The sequence below is a fragment of the Octopus sinensis genome, linkage group LG14 (assembly GCF_006345805.1).
Source record: "Octopus sinensis linkage group LG14, ASM634580v1, whole genome shotgun sequence".
Classification (NCBI taxonomy): domain Eukaryota; kingdom Metazoa; phylum Mollusca; class Cephalopoda; order Octopoda; family Octopodidae; genus Octopus; species Octopus sinensis.
Genome location: NC_043010.1, coordinates 51,129,117 through 51,145,710, shown reverse-complemented (window position 1 = coordinate 51,145,710; position 16,594 = coordinate 51,129,117). Strand labels below are relative to the sequence as shown.

The 16,594-nt window shown below is 36.7% G+C and overlaps 1 protein-coding gene across 1 annotated transcript in view; it reads left to right on the top strand.

Annotated features, from left to right (window-relative positions):
• LOC115219472 (integrator complex subunit 1 homolog) overlaps positions 1 to 10,789 on the top strand; it is a 19,285-nt gene extending 8,496 nt beyond the window's left edge. Inside the window, exons 2-7 of the mRNA XM_029789641.2 lie at positions 597 to 779; positions 1,855 to 1,975; positions 4,051 to 4,241; positions 5,979 to 6,079; positions 7,404 to 7,521; positions 9,923 to 10,789. Of these exons, the coding sequence (XP_029645501.1) occupies positions 624 to 779; positions 1,855 to 1,975; positions 4,051 to 4,241; positions 5,979 to 6,079; positions 7,404 to 7,521; positions 9,923 to 10,432 (1,197 nt within the window). The 5' untranslated portion in view covers positions 597 to 623 and the 3' untranslated portion in view covers positions 10,433 to 10,789. The remainder of the gene's footprint in view (positions 1 to 596; positions 780 to 1,854; positions 1,976 to 4,050; positions 4,242 to 5,978; positions 6,080 to 7,403; positions 7,522 to 9,922) is intronic.
• Positions 10,790 to 16,594: the final 5,805 nt, after the last annotated feature.

Here is a 16,594-nt window from a genome sequence, read left to right as displayed (position 1 = left end):
AACAAGAATGGATAGGTTTTTAGTACGATCGTTTCATACAAGGACAGGTTTTATTAAAAGTTGCAAAGATTACAGCATATAAACGAGTCCCGTACTCATCAGCTAAAATACATGTGAGTTCTCTAGACATCCTAGTGTTTGAGGCTATACTCATGAAGTAATGTAGATAATTAAACAGATTTCTAAAGTTCATTAAAGTTCTTTAAAGATGATGTACAGAAATGAACTTTAGAAATCTGTTTATGTTACTTATTTATCTACATTACTTCATGAGTATAGCCTCAAACACTAGGATGTCTAGAGAACTCACATGTATTTTAGCTGATGAGTACGGGACTCGTTTATATGCTGTAATCTTTGCAACTTTTAATAAAACCTGTCCTTGTATGAAACGATCGTACTAAAAACCTATCCATTCTTGTTGCTTCTTTCTCGTATATATATATATATATATATATATACACACACACAAATATATAATACGTATGTATTTATGTATGTATGTATGTATGTATCTATCTATCTATCTATCTACATATTGCCAACTGTAATGTCCTTTCTCCTGGTTATCCTTAAACTTATAAAACTTGTTTCAGGTTGTTTTACTCCAACTTTACAACAACATGAATGAGAAACCTGGAAGCAACATTCAGTTGTTACTGAGAGAACAACTAAGTGGTTGCAGCCAACAGAGGCTACGGGCATTGCAAGTTAGCTTACGTCGCTATGGAAACGATGAATTGCGAATATCAGCAAAAGACTTACATTTGGCAATGCAGGTACGTTAACTATGGATATGTTTCTGTTGAGTTAAAATTAATTGCATGTTTTGACTGCTTAAAATAATAATATATATAGGCGTAGGTGTGGCTGTGTGGTAAGTAGCTTGCTTACCAACCACATGGTTCCAGGTTCAGTCCCACTGCATGGCACCTTGGGCAAGTGTCTTCTACTATAGCCTCAGGTTGACCAAAGCCTTGTGAGTGGATTTGATAGACGGAAACTGAAAGAAGCCTATCATATATATGTATGTGTGTGTATATGTTTGTGTGTCTCTGTTTGTCCCCACCAACATCGCTTGACAACTGATGCTGGTGTGTTTATGTCCCCGTAACTTAGCGGTTCGGCAAAAGAAAACGATAGAATAAGTACTAGGCTTACAAAGAATATGTCCTGGAGTCGATTTGCTCGACTAAAGGCAGTGCTCCAGCATGGCCACAGTCACATGACTGAAACAAGTAAAAGAGAGTAATCCTTTCTACTATAGGCACAAGGCCTTGGTTTTGTAGGGAGGGGATCAGTTAATCTTATTGACCCCAGTACTCAACTGGTACTAAATTTATCAACCCCAAAAGTATTAAAGGCAAAGTTGAACTCAGTGAAATTTGAACTCAGAACATAGTGATGAGTGAAATACTGCTAAGCATTTTGCCTGGTGTGCTAACAATTCTGCCAGCTCAAACACCGGAATAATAATAATTATAATCCTTTCTACTATAGGCACAAGTCCTGAAATTTGTGGGAAGGTGACAAGTCAGTTACATCGACCCTAGTGTGTAACTGGTACTTAATTTATCAATCCTGAAAGGATGAAAGGCAGAGTGGACCTCAGCAGAATTTGAGGCTGGTGCCTCGGGAGAAAATAATTTGATGAAAATACAGCTAGGGTCGTGACAAATGTCCTCCTAAAATTGGAGTGACGTGTGCTAATTTGTGGATGTGCATAAATTACATTCACGTACACACACACATCTTGCCTTTTATATACACACACACATATATATATATATATAATTTATAGAAATATTTATGAAGTCCATAAAAAGTGTATTTTATTTCCATCTATTTTCACAGGAAAATGATATATACCTAACAGACAGAGCCATGACCGAAATATGCATGTTTTACCAGGATTCTTTGGGAATAAATTACCAAGGTGTTTATGACTGTTTGATGGAGACACACGCTACCTCTGGTTGGTGAATACAACATTTGTGCAATCTGATAAATTTGAATTTATATTATTTTGGAATAATTTTATTTTTTCCTTCCTTGATCTTTACTTTATTTTCTGCAGAATTTCTTGGTTTATCTTTTATCATTTACCTTTTGGTTGTTTCAGTCAGTGGACTGTGGCCATACTGGGGCATCATCTTGAAGGATTTTTTGTCGAATATATTGATCTCAGGATTCTTTTTTATCTTAAAGCCTGCTATTTATTCTACTGGTCTCTTTTGCTGAAGCGCTAAGTTACAGGGACATAAACACACCAGCATTGGTTGTCAAACACACACACACATATATATGATGGGCTTCTTTCAGTTTCCATCAAGGGTTTGGTTGACCTGAAGCTATAATAGAAGACACTTGCCCAATATGCCACACAGTGGGACTGAACCCAGAACCATGCAGTTAAGAAGCAAACTTCTTACTACATAGCTACATCTGCACCTATATATTCTTTTTCTTTTACTTGTTGCAGCCATACTGGAGCACCTCCTTTAGATGAAGCAATCAACCCCAGGACTTATTCTTTGTAAGCTTAGTACTTATACAAACACATAAACAGTGGTTGTCAAGCAATGGCGGGGGTGACAAAGACCCACTCACATAAATACATGTATATATGACAGGCTTCTTTCAGTTTCTGTCTGCCAAATCCACTCACAAGTCTTTGGTCGACCTGAGGCAATAGTAGAAGACACTTGCCCAAAGTGCCACACAGTGGGACTGAACCTGGAACTGTGTAGTTGGGAAGCAGGCTTCTTACTACACAGCCACGCCTGCACCTATACATATTCAGTTTTGTTTATTTACTTATTCATATTTTGATGTCTATTATTGTTGATGTTGTGATTGTGGTTATGAGGCAGTTTATCATAACATTACCTTCAATAAATTATTTTAATGATGGAACTCAATGTAGATAAAGCAATAAATATCATGTAAATATTGGGTTAATTATTTACTCTTTACTCGTTTCAGTCATTTGACTGCGGCCATGCTGGAGCACCGATTTTAGTCGAGCAAATCAACAAGTAGACTTTTTTCCATACAAAAAGTTTTTACCCAATATTTACATGCTGTTATTTACAGCTTTATCAAGGTTGCGAGCTGGCAGAGTTGTTAGCACACTCGACAAAATGCTGAGCGCTGTTATGTTCTGAGTTCAAGTTCCACTGAGGTTGATTTTTGCCTTTCATCCTTTCAGAATTGATAAAATAAATACCAGTTGAACACTGGAATTGATATAATTGATTGCCCCAACCCTAAAAATAGTTAGCCTTATGCCAAAACAAGAAAGGATTATTTATAACTTTAGCTATTTCAAGTTACATGGTTAAAAACAATTTATTCCATGTCTCTTGAAGCTTCTAAATTCTTTTCACAAAATTACTCTTTCACTTGTTTCAGTCATTTGACTGTGGCCATGATGGAGCACTGCCTTTAGTCAAGCAAATTGATCTTAGGACTTATTCTTTGGAAGTCTAGTACTTATTCTATCGGTCTCTTTTTGCCAAATCGCTAAGCTACGGAGATGTAAACACACCAGCATCGGTTGTCAAGCGATGTTAGGGGGACAAACAGAGACACAAACATATACACACACATACATACATACATACATATATATATATATATATATATATATACATATAAACGACAGGCTTCTTTCAGTTTCCATCTACCAAATCCACTCACGAGGCTTTGGTCGGCCCAAGGCTATAGTAGAAGACACTTGCCCAAGGTGCCACACAGTGGGACTGAACCTGGAATCTTGTGGCTGGTAAGCAAGCTGCTTACCACACAGCCACTCCTACGCCTATAATTACATTAAATATAATTAAATACAATTACATTAAATATTTTAAAGTTGATATTTAAATAGGAAACAAAGACAAAATAGCTTTACAGGTGCAGCTGTTACCATCCCCTCTAATGACCCTTTTGTCCCTACTACTCATATAAGCATTTCCAGCATCCCTTGAGATAAGGTATCATTTACTTTAGAAAGTAGTGAGTTAATTGATAATTTAATTTCAATTTCAGGACGTGACAGTGTTCTTGCAATGGCACACAAGAAGAAAGGTCCAACAATACCACTGGAAAAAAAGGTAGCTGACATCACTGAAAGACTCCAGAAATCTGTAATGAATGTTGAAACATCAGACGTGTCGAATATTGAAAAGCATTTCACAGAAAACGATCAATATAACAGTCAAATTTTACCTGAAACCTTGGTGAGTATGTAGGCAAAAAAATTAGTAAGATTCATCCATTTTTAAATATTTATACTAAAAAATAAAACAGAAACAGGAAACAGGCACTCGTGGAATATAAACAAACATATTAGACGATACAAGGGGTAGTAATCTACTTTTTAGGGTTAGGGTCAGTTTTAGGATTGGAGTTAGTGTAAGGGTTAGTGTTAGGGTTAGGGTTAGGGTTAGGGTTAGTGTTAGGGTTAGGGTTAGAGTTAGGGTTAGGGTTAGTGTTAGGGTTAGGGTTAGGGTTAGTGTTAGGGTTAGGGTTAGAGTTAGGGTTAGGGTTAGTGTTAGGGTTAGGGTTAAGGTTAGGTTTAGAGTTAGTGTTAGGGTTAGGGTTAAGGTTAGGGTTAGTGTTAGGGTTAGGGTAATGGTTAGGGTTAGAGTTAGGGTTAGGGTTAGTGTTAGGGTTAAGGTTAAGGTTAGGTTTAGGGTTAGTGTTAGGGTTAGGGTTAAGGTTAGGGTTAGTGTTAGGCTTAGGCTTAGGGTTAGGGTTAGGTTTAGGGTTAGTGTTAGGGTTAGTGTTAAGGTTAGGGTTAGGGTTAGTGTTAAGGTTAGGGTTAGTGTTAAGGTTAGTTAGGATTAGGGTTAGTGTATCATTAATAATATCTGATTGGTAAAAGTAGATTACTGCCCCTTGTATTGTCCAACATGTTTGTTTATATTCCACGAGTGCTCATTTCTCGTTTCTGTTTTTTTTTTAGTATAAAATATTTAAAAACGAATGAATCTTTCTCAGTTTTTGCATGCATCATTTAATTTGTATATATTTTCCATTATCATAACTTTTTTTCTTCATTGCCTTTGATTTAATTGGAGAGGTGCGTTTCTGATGTAGTGCTGAAATTTCTTACACACTCAACCAACATGTACAAATGTACAACTTTGTAATTCATCTTAGTACATGAAACATGTGTAATGGTGAATAAATAATACCAACAATTTTTCTCCAGCTTCCTGTTTTGATACACAATAACATAATATATACATAATAACTCTGCAAACAATATTTCATGAATTTTTAACACTAGTATGTTAGTCACATAAATACAACAACTACATACTGATTGTGATGGGAGAATAAGCAGATGGGCATCAAGAGGACACAGCTTGAATTTTACCCTACCTATCTATTATATAAAATCCGTTCTGTCTGACTGTGTGTGTGTCTTCTAGGATCTCAGGTGTCCTCCATCCGATTGCGCTCAAATTTGATACGTAGATACCGATGGTATCAGGACGTGTATAAGTCTTGAAAAAATTACAAAAATCAATTCCAGGTGAGAATGAGATCGATAAAGCCATGGGAACGTGCATTTGTACGCACAAGTACATCAGCTGTTGTGATCAATAATATGTGTATGTGAGAAAAATGCATGTGCAGTTTGTGCAAAAGAAGCTGGCTGGCTTGAAATAATGCCACAAAATGGGACGGTCAGACAAGTTGTTTTGAGAAAATTTGGTTCAAATGTTTGACAACTCAGCACCGTCCATTGGACGGGGAGAAGGGGCATTTTGCTCGTACTACATATATATATATATATAGCAGATGATATATAAGCAGATGAGCATCAAGAGGACAACATTTTTTAGACAAAGAATGGCTATGAAGGTCCATCCAAGTAAAATGGGTATCAAAGTGGGCTATGGGCAAAAAAAAAAATGGTTGAGAACCCCTGCTTTAAGTAATGAATCTAAATAACTTTATTACAGGTTTTATCTTATATCAACAAACTTGATCTACCAATATATGGAGCACTTTTAAAGAATCTTGCTTCATATTTCCGTGAAGAAAAAGACATTACATTTGTGAGGTATGTATATTTTTCATTTAATCTCACAGACATTTGTAAAATTCCATAAATATTCATTCATTGGTTTAAAATTTTGGCACAAAGTCTGAAATTTCAGGGGAAGGGATAAATCAATTTACATCAACATCAATATAAAAATCAAATGGAAATTGTAGTTCTGATACCCATGCTGGTGGCACTTAAAAAGCACCATCCGAATGTGGCCAATGCCAGCACCACCTTGACTGGTGTCCATGCCGGTGGCATGTAAAAAGGACCAACTGATCGTGGCCGATGCCAGCCTCCTCTGGCCCCTATGCCAGTGGCACGTAAAAAGCACCCACTACACTCACGGAGTAGTTGGCGTTAGGGAGGGCATCCAGCTATAGAAACACTGCCAGCTCAGACTGGAGCCGATGCAGCCTCCTGGCTTCCCAGACCCCGGTCAAACCGTCCAACCCATGCTAGCATGGAAAACAGACATTAAACGATGATGATGATTGATCCTAGTGTTCAACTGGTACTTATTTTAATTGACCGTGAAAGGATGAAAGGTAAAGTCAACCTTGGTGGCATTCAAACTCAAAACATAGATGGCAGAAATGCTGCTAAGCATTTTGCCCAGCATACTAATGATTGCCATTTCCAAATATTCATACATTAAAATTTGAAATTAAGAAGAAGAATCAAATATGGCTAGAGGGATTGGAAGCAATCAGGGCCGGCTCAAAGTACTGGCAACTTGGGTAGTCGTTTGGGGCACCATATGCTAGGGGGTGCCAAGGAAGTCGTGACAAAGTCAAGGAAATTTCCATGACTGTCAGCTTGTACACACTGAAATTCAGCTTACACAGGGTGCAGCAAATGATATTTGAAAGAAGTTTTTGTTAAATTAAAATTTATTAATTCTATAAAAATAAACTTTAAAAAACCCCAGAAAGACACAAATATTTCAAAAAGAAATGTTTGAAATGTGTAAATGCTTTTGCTGTTTACAGCTTTTCAAACACACTTGTTATGATGTAATCAGCACAGGAGAAGTTTTTAGAAGCAGCATTGACTATTTCCTGTTTAGTTTCATATTTAGAATTCTTATAAAGTATTCTTCTTTTGCCTTTCATAGTTGATCATTTTCTTCCTGTATTTTAAATAAAGGGAATCTTTTGAATTTTCCATCTGCACAAATGTTTAGATGATCACTACATAGAACATTTCTATGAGAAGGATCTTCAATTTGTTGCTTACATACAAAGAACCAGGGATGGTGTCAGGTGGGTTGATTCCAAAAGAGTTAAGTAATTTGCACTACTTTCTTGTAATGAATTTCAATTTGTATAAAATCCAGATGGAAGCCTTTACTCAATGTATTAGATATAATACTAAAGAAAGGAGACATTTCAAAAGTGACAACAGTACTGACTTCAGCCAAAAGTTATACTAAGAATAACTACAAACTTGTAAAGGTAAGTTGGACAATTTACAAATCTAGAAAAATTTAACAAAATGTTTTTCAGTGGACATCTATTGAGGGGTTGGTCTTGTCTTTGGAGGACTTGGTGATTCACTAGTGCTGATGCCACAAAAAAAAAAGCACCCAATACACTCTGCAAAGTGGTTGGTATACATCTTTAACAGTCAGAAGCATAGCTAAGTTTTAAAATTAAGGAGAGCAAGCACATAAAATAAAAATAGGCACTATGACACAGGTGCAGGAGTGGCTGTGTGGTAAGAAGCTTACTTCTCAACAACATAGTTCCGGGTTCAATTCTACTGTGTGGTACCTTGGGCAAGAGTCTTCTGTTATAGCCCCAGATCGACCAAAGCCTTGTGAGTGGATTTGGTTGGCGGAAACTGAAAGAAGCCCGTCGCATATATATCTATATGTATATATATGTGTGTGTGTTTGTCCCTCCACCATCGCTTGACAACCAATGCTGGTGTGTCTACGTCCCCGTCACTTAGTGGTTCGGCAAAAAGAGACCAATAGAATAAGTACTAGGTTTACAAAGAATAAGTCCTGGGGTTGATTTTATTCAACAAAAGGTGGTGCTCCAGCATGACCGAAGTGAAGAGATTGAAACAAGTAAAAGAATAAAATAAGTATACCAAACAATTTTTAACTCGTTTCTCTTATATTACACAAAATATTTCATTGCCATATATATTCAAGGATAGGTCGTGCCAGTGGATAGGTCACACCCTTGGTTTGGGGTTGTCAAAGTAGGTATCTGCAGTTGACTTGCAGATAGGTCACACAATAAGCTGGTGAGTTACAACGGCTCCTTTATAACATAAATATAACTAATATTTGTTAAATATTATCAAATTACTATTTTACTTGTTTCAGTCATTTGACTGTGGCTATGCTGGAGCACCACCTTTAGTCGAGCAAATCAACACCAGAACTTATTGTTTGTAAGCCTAGTACTTATTCTATCAGTCTCTTTTGCCGAACTGCTAAGTCACGGGAATGTAAACACACCAGCCTTGGTTGTCAAGCAATGTTGGGGGGGACAAACACAGACACACAAACATATTCACACACATACATATATATACATATATACGACGGGCTTCTTTCAGTTTCCGTCTACCAAATCCACTCACAAGGCTTTGGTTGGCCCGAGGCTATAATAGAAGACACTTGCCCAAGGTGCCACACAGTAGAACTGAACCCAGAGCCATGTGGATGGTAAGCAAGCTATTTACCACACAGCCACTCCTCACCTTTATTTCAAAACTTTGCTTACAAATATTAAAGCATTTTTGCAGAAGTGACTTGAAACTAGTTTAATTGATAAATCAACTTGACTATTGATATACTGCCATCTACTTCAGATCTTTGTGATGTTGAGTGGATAGATTGCACCACTGATTTTTATTGAAATTTCTGGTAAATGAAGTGTGACCTATCCACGAGTGTATATGGTAGTTATGATAATCATAATTGTATTCTACATTCATTAATTTCGTGTTTCAGTAGCATAGGTGCAGGAGTGGCTGTGTGGTAAGTAGCTTGCTTACCAACCACATGGTTCCAGGTGGCACCTTGGGCAAGTGTCTTCTACTATAGCCTCGGGCTGACCAAAGCCTTGTGAGTGGATTTGATAGATGGAAACTGAAAGAAGCCCATCGTATATATATATATATATATATATATTTATATATATATATATACATATATATATATGTATGTGTATGTATATGTTTGTGTGTCTGTGTTTGCCCCCCCCCCAACATTGCTTGACAACCGATGCTGGTGTGTTTATGTCCCCGTAACTTAGTGGTTCAGCAAAAGAGACCGATAGAATAAGTACTAGGCTAACAAAGAATAAGTCCTGGGATAGATTTGCTCAACTAAAGGCGGTGCTCCAGCATGGCCACGGTCAAATGACTGAAACAAGTAAAAGAGCAAAACAGTAATATTATAATGTATAAAACAACTACTAATATAGGTGTATCAAGAGGTTATGATGTCAGGGTTTGTTTTGGTTCTTCATGTGTTAGCTGCCACGAACACATCTCATAAAATTGAGCAGACAGTTCAAAAACACAAGCGGTTGATCAAATAAAGTAGTGACTCCAGAAATTTTCTTCCAAGGCCATGCAATTAACAACAATAGAAAAAGTGATTCGACTTTTATCATGCTAGTAATCAGAAGAGTTAAAAAAAAATTGTTCAAAGGGTGCCAATTTTGAAAAATGATTTCAGTGGGAGTGGTTGCTCCCTCGTGCCCCTATTAGTTACACCATTAATAACAGTTAGTTTCTGAAGACGAATACCATAGTTTAGAGGGCTTTTAACATATACGCGCTTTAAGTATGCATACAGATTGCTAATTGTCTTTTTACTTTATGTTTCAGAAGTCTAGTGCCCGGTTCAAGCCTTCTCTTATCAGTGAAATTCAGAAGAGGAATGTTTATCAAAAGAATGACACCAAAATATTAGCAAACAAGTTGAAAGAATCAGGACTTCACAACGGAACCACTGTTGCTAATAAAACTGAGAATAAACCTCAGCAAAATGGCAAAGTGGAATGTAATGGTCATAAAAATATTCCAAAGGTGACTGAACAGCCAGAAGAAAAATCTTTGCTCTCCCATTTTATTACTGAATCTCCAGATGATAAAAACATTAATGCATATACAAATACTAAAAATACTACTACTAATAATAATAATAACAACAATAACAACAACAACAACAACAACAACAATAATATTGTAACGGGAGATTACAATGAACTACCGAATATACGATTTGGTTTAAGGCAACTGGCTCTCACGATGACCCAAAGTATTCCTGGGAACAGGTGTAAAAAATCATTTGTAACACCCCAAGTGACAGATATACCAAATGTCCCAGAGAGTTGATGAAATGTTTCAGTTGCATTTTTTTCTTTAAGTTTAGTTAAAAATTTATCATTGATTTGAAGAGTAATGAAAGATGAATGGAAGTTTGTGGCTTAGGCACTGCTCTCACCATTCATCTTCTGTTTGTAATCTTGCTTTAAAAAAAAAAAAAACTTTAATCCTGTAGTATTTAAACTGGCCATATCCAACACAAATATTCTACCAGCTTTATGTTCAAGCAGGCCCGATCTGGCATCTCACACCTACCCTACAATGTTAATCTAAAGATAAACAGTCATTGAAATGTCAAAGCTACAAAATAATGCATGATTAATTCCAAACAATGTGAATAAAGAAACACTATATTTGACAAAGTAATCTGAATTCTAAAGTGTTAAGATTTTTAAAATCCTCAAACAGATGATGGAAATATGTGTAATATTTTTAGTGTCTACCTGTTACTATTCTTTTACTTGTTTCAGTCATTTGATAGTAGCCATGCTGGAGCACCACCTTTAGCCAAGCAAATCGATCCCAGGACTTATTCTTTGTAAGCCTAGTACTTATTCTATCGGTCTCTTTTGCCGAACCACTAAGTTACAGGGACGTAAATACACCAGCATCGGTTGTCAAGTGATGTTGGGGGGACAAACACAGACACACAAACATACACACACACACACATATATACATATATACGACGGGCTTCTTTCAGTTTCCGTCTACCAAATCCACTCACAAGGCTTTGGTCGGCCCAAGGCTATAGTAGAAGACACTTTCCCAAGGTGCCACGCAGTGGGACTGAACCTGGAACCATGTGGGGAGAGGAGTTTTGGAAAATTCACACTCAAATTGACTTTGTTTCCTAATAACTTATAGAAAAATGGATATTCTTTAATGAAATTTTCTACAAAAGCCTTTCAGATTACATAAATTATGATTAGATCAGAATTTAATATGAAAAAAAAAGTGGTGGGCTTGCACACACATATATACTGGCATATATCACATATATTTACAAAATGAAACTTGCAATTTCGAAAAAAATTGTGATGTGTGTCAGCATGTATGTGTGTGTACCCAACAATGTTATTTTTCACATCAAATTCCGATATAAATGTAATCTACATCGTCTGAAAGATACTGGAAGAAAATTTCATTAGAAGATACATGATTTTTCTGAAGCTTATGAAGAAACAAAGTGGACTCGTGTGAATTTTTCAACATTCCTCTCTCCACCCTCAGAGAAAGATTATGCTACAAATTCCAATATAATAGTAACCTACATCATCTGAAGCATATTTGTAGAAAATGTCATTGAGAAATATCCATTTTTTTCTGGAAGTAATGAGGAATATTGGTCAGATGGTGGAGGTGACAATTATACTGAAATTTGTTATGGAAAATTCCATAACAATTCCATTATTTGGAGGTGGAGGGAGAGAAGTTTAGGAAAATTCACACTTGAATTGATTTTGTTTCCTCATAACTTTCAGAAAAATGGATATTTTTAAAATAAAACTTTCTACAAATACTGTTTATATCGGAAATTTAGTCAAACTAAAGTGTTTGACCCGAGCAAAAAAACAAAGACAAACAAAAAAATAGTGCAATAGGTGTACAACAACATGTAGTAAACGAATATGGAAAAAAAAATGTGCACGGGCGAACGGTGGTGCGGGGGAGACGACTCGGAAAATTCACACGATCAATCTCACAGGATCTGAAAACACAATGTTAACACTCGGTCACAAAAATGAAAAAAAAAAAAGATAGTGTACTAGGTGTAAAATGTGTAGTAAACGAATATGGAAAAAAAAAAATCGCCGACGAACGGGGAAGTGGTGAGAGGACTCGGAATATTCCTGATGTGAATTTTCCGAGTCCTCTCCCCCGCCCCCGTTTACCAGAGTGCTTTTTTTTTCATAATCGTTCAACTACACCTATTACACTGGCGATCTTTCGTCTCTAGTAGACCTTTCCGTCGATTTCCGTAAAAAAATTTTTTTTTTTACATATGGGCTTGCGGGAACTTTTGAAGTAATGAGAGCGAAAGAGACACATTACTCTCTCTGTCTCTTCACACACACTAACAGAAGCACTTCACTTACACAACATACTGTCTGTCTCCCACACCCCATCAAACACACACACGCACACACACACATGTACATCAATGCTCCCATGCACGGTAACTTCAAAAGAACTTCCCTCTCATTACTTCAAAAGTTCCCGCAAGCCCATATGTAAAAAAAAAAATTTTTTTTACGGAAATCGACGGAAAGGTCTACTAGAGACGAAAGATTGCCATTACACTATTTTTTGAGTTTTCGGATCCTGTGAGATTGATTGTATGAAATTTCCGAGTTGTCTTCCCCCTCCCGTTCGCCATCGCGCATTTTTTTTCATATTCGTTTACTACGTTGTTTTACACCTATTACCCTTTTTTTATTTTCATCTTTGTGACCGGGTGTTGAAGTGGGATTACTGGTTCGTGTGAATTATCCGAATCCGCACCCCACCCATCCCGTCACAAAAATCGAAAAAATAAAATACTGTATTTGGTGTAAAATAATGCGTAGTAAACGAATATCAAGAAAAAATTTTCGCCGACGGACGGGGAAGTGGTGAGAGGACTCGGAACATTCCCGATGTGAATTTTTCAAGTCCTCTCTCCGGCTCCCCGTTCGCCAGCGCGCATTTTTTTTCTATATTCGTTTACATGATGTTGTACACCTATTGTACTATTTTTTTTGTTGCTCGGGTCAAACGATTGGCAATCTTTCGTCTCTAGTAGACCTTTCCGTCGATTTCCGTAAAAAAAAATTTTTTTTTTACATATGGGCTTGCGGGAACTTTTGAAGTAATGAGAGCGAAAGAGACACATTACTCTCTCTGTCTCTTCACACACACTAACAGAAGCACTTCACTTACACAACATACTGTCTGTCTCCCACACCCCATCAAACACACACACGCACACACACACATGTACATCAATGCTCCCATGCACGGTAACTTCAAAAGAACTTCCCTCTCATTACTTCAAAAGTTCCCGCAAGCCCATATGTAAAAAAAAAAATTTTTTTTACGGAAATCGACGGAAAGGTCTACTAGAGACGAAAGATTGCCATTACACTATTTTTTGAGTTTTCGGATCCTGTGAGATTGATTGTATGAAATTTCCGAGTTGTCTTCCCCCTCCCGTTCGCCATCGCGCATTTTTTTTCATATTCGTTTACTACGTTGTTTTACACCTATTACCCTTTTTTTATTTTCATCTTTGTGACCGGGTGTTGAAGTGGGATTACTGGTTCGTGTGAATTATCCGAATCCGCACCCCACCCATCCCGTCACAAAAATCGAAAAAATAAAATACTGTATTTGGTGTAAAATAATGCGTAGTAAACGAATATCAAGAAAAAATTTTCGCCGACGGACGGGGAAGTGGTGAGAGGACTCGGAACATTCCCGATGTGAATTTTTCAAGTCCTCTCTCCGGCTCCCCGTTCGCCAGCGCGCATTTTTTTTCTATATTCGTTTACATGATGTTGTACACCTATTGTACTATTTTTTTTGTTGCTCGGGTCAAACGATTGGCAATCTTTCGTCTCTAGTAGACCTTTCCGTCGATTTCCGTAAAAAAAAATTTTTTTTTTACATATGGGCTTGCGGGAACTTTTGAAGTAATGAGAGCGAAAGAGACTAAGAGAAAGCGATTGTATGACGAGGGAAGTTCTTTTGAAGTTACGTGTATTGAAGCATTGATGTACATGTGTGTGTTTGATGGGGTGTGGGAGACAGAAAGTATGTTGTGTAAGTGAAGTGCTTCTGTTAGTGTGTGTGAAGAGACAGAGTAATGTGTGAAAGAAAGAGATAACTCGGTGTATGTGTATATGTGTGTACATGTATGTATATTACTTCAAAAGTTCCCGCAAGCCCATATGTAAAAAAAAAAATTTTTTTACGGAAATCGACGGAAAGGTCTACTAGAGACGAAAGATCGCCAAACGATTTAGTTTGACCGGAATTTTGTGAAAAAAAAAAAAAAAAAATGGTGGCCGTGCACACATACACAATATCATAATTTTTCATTTCAAGTCTCATTTTCTAGATATATATGTGATGTGTATCAGTATGCGCGCCCACCAATTTTATTTTCATATTAAATTCCGATGTAATCGTAATCGACACCATCTGAAAGCTATTTATGGAAAATAATATTTCAGAATATCCGTTTTTCTGGAAGGCGCACACTTGTGTAGGAATGTCAAAATGGCTTGCAGTATGTTCCAGCTCTTCATGTTCTGACTTGAAATCCTTGAAAGGGAAAAAATCCCAAATTTCTGACCTTGTCCCTATGTAAAGCAAATAAATAAATATTATCTGACAAAACCTTTAAAGCTTCGTAAAAAGTGTCTTGTGATATTTGTTCCGGCTCTTTCACGCTCTGATTTCAAATCTCAGAATATATAGAGTACGAGTCTTGTGCAAGGATCAAGTTAATCGACTAACCCTCCTACCCTATGGAATTTGTACCTATTAGACATTATTATTATTAATAAATATGCGAGGGTGATGAACTGACAATCTTTAGCACGTCAGATATGGGCTTTATAGTATGTCTCACTTCTGAGTTCAAATGCCATCGAGGCCAACTATCCCTTTCAGGGTCGACAAAATAAAGTACCAGTCGATAGGGTTGATGTTTTTCGCCCCTCAATATACAAAAGTAGCGAGTTAGCAGAATCGTTAATGCGCTGGACAAATCGCTTAGCGGCATTTTTTCCGGCACTTTACGTTCTGAGTTCAAATTTCGTTGAAGTCGACTTCGTCTTTCATCCTGTCGATAAAATAAGTACCAGTTGAGCCTTGATGTCGATGTAATCAACTGAGCCCCTAATCCTAAAAATGACTCGTTTTGTGCCGCAATTTGAAGCTATTATCAATAAATATACATATAGACTCGCACACATCTACACACGCATAGATATTCTTATGACGACCTGTCTATTATTCTGTATATATGTCGCACACACAATAACACAGGTTAACATCAATAAATCTTGTCTTAAACATTCTACCCGGTTGTTCTCTTATTTCCCTCTGGCACACATAAGCATTATTCTATTTATATTTATTGTATTGACCGTGTGATGTGCTAAGGAAACATTCTCATCACCTCGCTTCGCACGGACGTCACAAATTGGTGACCCGTTCCAGATCCTTGAAATTACAGAAAGAATTATAATAGGAGGAGATATTCCTTCAATTCCATTATACATCTCTCTCAAATATATATATATATATAAACAGGCATGCATCAACTTACGTCGGTGTGTGTTCCAAATATGCAACTTAATTCAAAAAACGACGTAACGCAAAAAAATTATTTGAATGACTTCATTAACATCTATATTTAAATAAATATTTACGGAGATGTACTTGCATAGCAAGTGACCTGATCTGAGATCGTGTGCTGGAACGAAAACAATTGCAGCGTGGAAGGTGTTTATAAGCCATTTAAGAAACACACAAAAACCGTTAGATTCACTTCAACATTTAAATTTAATTTGCCAACATATTTTCGTTGCTTTGAGACTGCGACCTGTTCACTTGCAAAATTCTGTGCTGCATCGGAATTTTGTCAGTGAACAGATCGCAGTGTCAAAGCGACGAAAATATTTTGACAAATAAAATTTAAATATTGAAGTGAATCTAACGGTTCTTGTGTTTCTTAAATGGCTTATAAACACTTTCCACGCTGCAATTGTTTTAATAAATAGTTTGTGCATATTTTAACGTATTTTATTTGATTTTCCACAACGGTATTGTGTTATTTTGGGGGGGGGGGCTTTTTTCATAATTTTTATTCTGTTAAAATATATTCGAAGAGACCGATAAATTGACTGAAGTTGAAGTTTATCTGCTTCATTAATTTCTCTAAAAAAAACAAGCAAAAACCAACGTGAAGTCGAAAAAGATGTGACTTGAAACGACGTAAGTTGAGGTATGTATGTATGTATGTATGTATGTATGTATGTATGTATGTATGTATGTATGTATGTGTGTGTGTGTGTGTATGTATGTATGTATGTATGTATGTATAGTGGAAGGCGCTTAATGACAATAACTAGCTGGTAGCAATAACAACAACCGGCTGATAGCAATAAGCAGTGGATA